The sequence below is a fragment of the Orbicella faveolata genome, unplaced genomic scaffold (genome assembly GCF_042242905.1).
Source record: "Orbicella faveolata isolate gen_17 unplaced genomic scaffold, um_ofav_v1 contig_35, whole genome shotgun sequence".
In the NCBI taxonomy this organism is placed as follows: Eukaryota; Metazoa; Cnidaria; class Anthozoa; order Scleractinia; family Merulinidae; genus Orbicella; species Orbicella faveolata.
Genome location: NW_028301564.1, coordinates 7,282,501 through 7,286,451, shown reverse-complemented (window position 1 = coordinate 7,286,451; position 3,951 = coordinate 7,282,501). Strand labels below are relative to the sequence as shown.

Sequence of the window (3,951 nt, the reverse complement as noted above, 5' to 3'; positions counted from 1 at the left end):
CACCTTAAAAGTCACTGATCACTCACGCCTAGCTAGGACGCTACACTCTCCTTTCCCCCCTCTATTGCCCAAGCCCCCGGATCCCCTCCCTAATTTATTTACTCTGACTTCCCCCCTCCCTCCCTTTTTTCATGGCATCTAAAGCCCTTAAACAGAGTCAAAATCGCCGTAGCTTTTTCTCTCTTTTATTTAAAGCTTATGTTGTCTCTGTACTGTCCCCCTAAAAGATTGCAGGAAACATTTCTCCTGAAGCTACTGCCCCGACCTCTCGTAATGTTTGTAGTGTAACACTGAAGGCTCTCCCAGCCCCTTGAAGTTCGCACAAATGAAATTCCACGGGTCAGAAGTTATTTCGCCTGCGTGTTCGAAGTCCTAGTGCGATGGAAAACGTCCAGGAGCAGACTAGAACGCTTGTCTGCCTATAGCTCCAATGTGCGTGCACCAGTTTAGACGAAAATGGAAAATGGAAAAGCTAACTTTTGGCGAGGTTCTAGTGGTTACTTTCGTTTGAAAACTGGCCTACTTCCATTTAGTTTTTCCTAAGTCATGATTCAAACACAGGCACGCAGAAAGGCAAAATTCAATTCAAACCTTTATTTTGCAAACACAGGATTATTCAGATAAACAAACGGCTGGTATTTTCCAGCCGCATGAAAGATAGCAAATGAAACACCACACTCAAAAAGCAAACCAACGCGTCACACAGATTATATGTAAAACTGCTAACTAATAACTTTGAATCTCAGAACAAAACGGCTGGCGAAAAATCTTAGAGCTCTAAATAGTTAGAAAATGAGATATGTGCGCATATCCGTCAAAGTCCAAGCGTGGACGACCACTTTAAAAAACTGCAAACAAATTTTCTTAGGAAACGGTAACAAGGCAACAAAATAAGTGTATGAAACCTAACAGCGGCGTGTTTTCTATTGAAAAGGAGTCAGTTTTATAGAACACGACAAATTCAGTCACCGTTGCTGTTTCAACTGCCTGATTGTCAAATACCACTACCTGAAAATGTCTCTAAACACGCTTTTGGGACTATTCTTGTGATTCCTATTCCGTTTTAGAAATAAGTGAGGCTATCACCCTTCAATATAACACCTAAACACAAATGGGCCGGTATGTCCCATTACCCTCCTATTCAGTTTTCCAAAGCATACGTGACTAAGTATAAAAAGTAAACACCTTGAAAAGTGAACGCCTCTCTCTCTTTTTGTTACTATTTCAAGCCCGTTTTTTACCATCCACGTTTCTCTGTTTACGATCCGCGCAAAAATTATTAAATGAATGAATAAATAAACGGCATAAATACGTGGCAATTCCACAAAGGGGCTATTCGTCCACTGAAAACAGATCGAATTGTTGAGTTTCAATGTAAACAAATGCTGATCTGATGTTATATGAGTTATGTCATGTTACGTCACGCCTCGTTATGTCAACACACACGCCTAATCCCAACATATTAATCAACAACGAAAAAAAATAAACGAACAAACAAACAAAACAAAAAATAAAACACTCTCCGTTAAAACAATTTTTTTCGCCAATTAATTAAAAGGGAATTAGAAAGAGTTTATACTAGTGACATGCACATAAGTTTAAAGGTGTTACGAGTTGTTCAAGTATTATTGCTCGCAATTCGTACATGAAAAATTAACCTGTCAGTAATTATAAGAATCTTGAAGTTCAGGCTGTAACGAGATTTGTCAAGATAAAGAAAATAAACGCCATTTTCCTGAACGAAGCTCTGGCCCACTTGATGTAAAAAGGATCCTGGAGGGTAGTGCCAGGGCGCCTCTTGCTCTGACAAAGAAAAACTGACATTAGGCTTTTTCAAAAGTATGCGTTTCGTGACTCGGCCACCTTGTGCAAGATAAACGAATGGTTGGCTTGAAGACTGATTTGACCGCTGACCTCTTGCCATTTGACGTTGTACGCAGCCTCATTGACCTAAGGACGCAAAGAAAGTTATAAACAGTTTATAAGTAAGTTTGGTTGATGAATGTTGGATTATATATCTCATTGCTTTACCACCTTCCTGTTTTTGGTTGAATGGTCAAAGAATCACTGCGACAAAATTACTCAGCAATGGTAAAACACTCAACAACAGGATTTCCCTTCAGTGTTCGTGTTTTATATTTTGATGAACTCGAGATGTATAAGACCGTTAAAATTAACACAACTCAAGCGGTAAACATTACGGTTCGTCCCCACACTCTACGCCCCCAACCTCCACCCGCCTTCGTGGTGGCAGTTTTTGGGATGGTCAGCCTCCAACCAGTTGGGATTCTTATTAGTTTATGTTATATTTGAAATATTTGTTTATTTATTTACAGTGTCCCCAATTAGCACATTTAAAAGTGCTAAATACATTTGACACTTAAATAAAGTTATGTATCTAGAGGTAAATGTTTCGGACTCAGTCCGTGACTGTAGGTCTCAAGTCCGAATACATAGACAGACATTTACGTGGAGAAATTATCCTAGATGGCTTGAAATAAAGTGCGCTTTGGACTCAGAATTAGCTAGACCTTTAACACTCGCTTTTGTAGCAATTCTTTTCATCCACGTATAATAATCCCACGCTCCTTATGACCTCTAATGATGCCTTTGGACTTCGGCAATGCCTCGCTTTCTCTACACGTTAAAAATATTTGCGAGCCTTCATCGAAATCTGTAGCAAGACAGAGAGTGATATCAGAACCCACCTCAAACTCGAAATCACCGAGGGTTTCTCCCGTCTCATCATGGAAATGCCACATCACTGTCTCCACCCAGGCATCGTCTGTGTTTCTTTGATCATCCACATAGCCCTTGTAAATCTAGAAGCCGGATTGTACACAGGAAACTTAAAAAGAGCCCATGTATTTCTACAGGGCACGAGACAATCTGTGAAAACATGTCAGGAGCAAGAGCAGCTGTTTACAGCAGACAATTTACATATGGTGTCGTCCTTACAAAATAAAGCTAAAATGCTTGCGAAATTACAAAAAAAAAACGAGAGATAAATTTTCACGAACTTCAGATTCGAATGTATGATAACTGATGCAAGCCTAGAATGGCTTACCACGTGATGAAATATAACTTTATAAGAAGCATGATACCCATAATACACCGCTCAACAGTTGTACCCAGTCCCTCCTCGTCCTGTTTCGCAGATATACCAATTTCTCTCTGATAGGCCATTTTGCTAATGCAAATTAGCAAGTTCCATTCCCTTGTGGGGGCAAGAAGTGATTACTCGGCCAAAAATGGCCTCATTAATTCATTAAATAGATCAAGTTTTGCCCCCACAAGGGACTGGAGCTAGCGTTAGCAACAAGAACTAGCTTTATTTGCATGACCATAAATACATACAGTGTTGCAAAAGCTTTTGTAAACTAAAACTAAAACTAAATTAGCAAAATGGTGTATTCAGAATGTTCATTATTCAAAAATCTCAACTGAAAAAGGAACAAAACTGCGGTTAGAGACAGCCAGTTGAAAATAAGCGTATGATTAATATGAAATAGAAATCGAAAAAAATAGCTTATGTTCAACATCAAAACAGGTGGTTTTGACTCAGATGGAGTGCTGGAGAGTATAATCGATGTAACTTAAAAGGAAAAGTCGCATAAGAACCGCGGGTATCCCACGCCACCGACGCGTAATCTGGTTTCTGTGTTATACAGCATTTGGCGGTATAAGAGAACTCTAGCATCTCTTTTACGGCGAATGGCAGAAATAACCAACTAAGAGTTCCAATGTTATACAGCAGTGTGCCTCTACAGCTAAATTTCTTAAAAAACACTGGATCATTAGATCAATGCAATTTCAGACCGATTTGATTGGCTCAACGAGATATCAGCCATTACACCATCCCCGACACATAGCCGCCATTGCAAAATATTTCTTGCCGTTTACTCGAAACAGTTTACTTAACTTTCGCATGTGTGATAAGAGATAGCTTCA

General features: G+C 39.6%; 1 protein-coding gene across 1 annotated transcript in view; it reads right to left on the bottom strand.

Moving 5' to 3' along the window:
- Positions 1–579: 579 nt before the first annotated feature.
- The window catches only part of LOC110054059 (transient receptor potential cation channel subfamily M member-like 2), a 78,559-nt gene continuing 75,187 nt past the window's right edge, over positions 580–3,951 (bottom strand). The window contains exons 32-33 of the mRNA XM_089272778.1: positions 2,709–2,822; positions 580–1,950 (exon numbers count right to left, since the gene is read on the bottom strand). Of these exons, the coding sequence (XP_089128904.1) occupies positions 1,834–1,950; positions 2,709–2,822 (231 nt within the window). The 3' untranslated portion in view covers positions 580–1,833. The remainder of the gene's footprint in view (positions 1,951–2,708; positions 2,823–3,951) is intronic.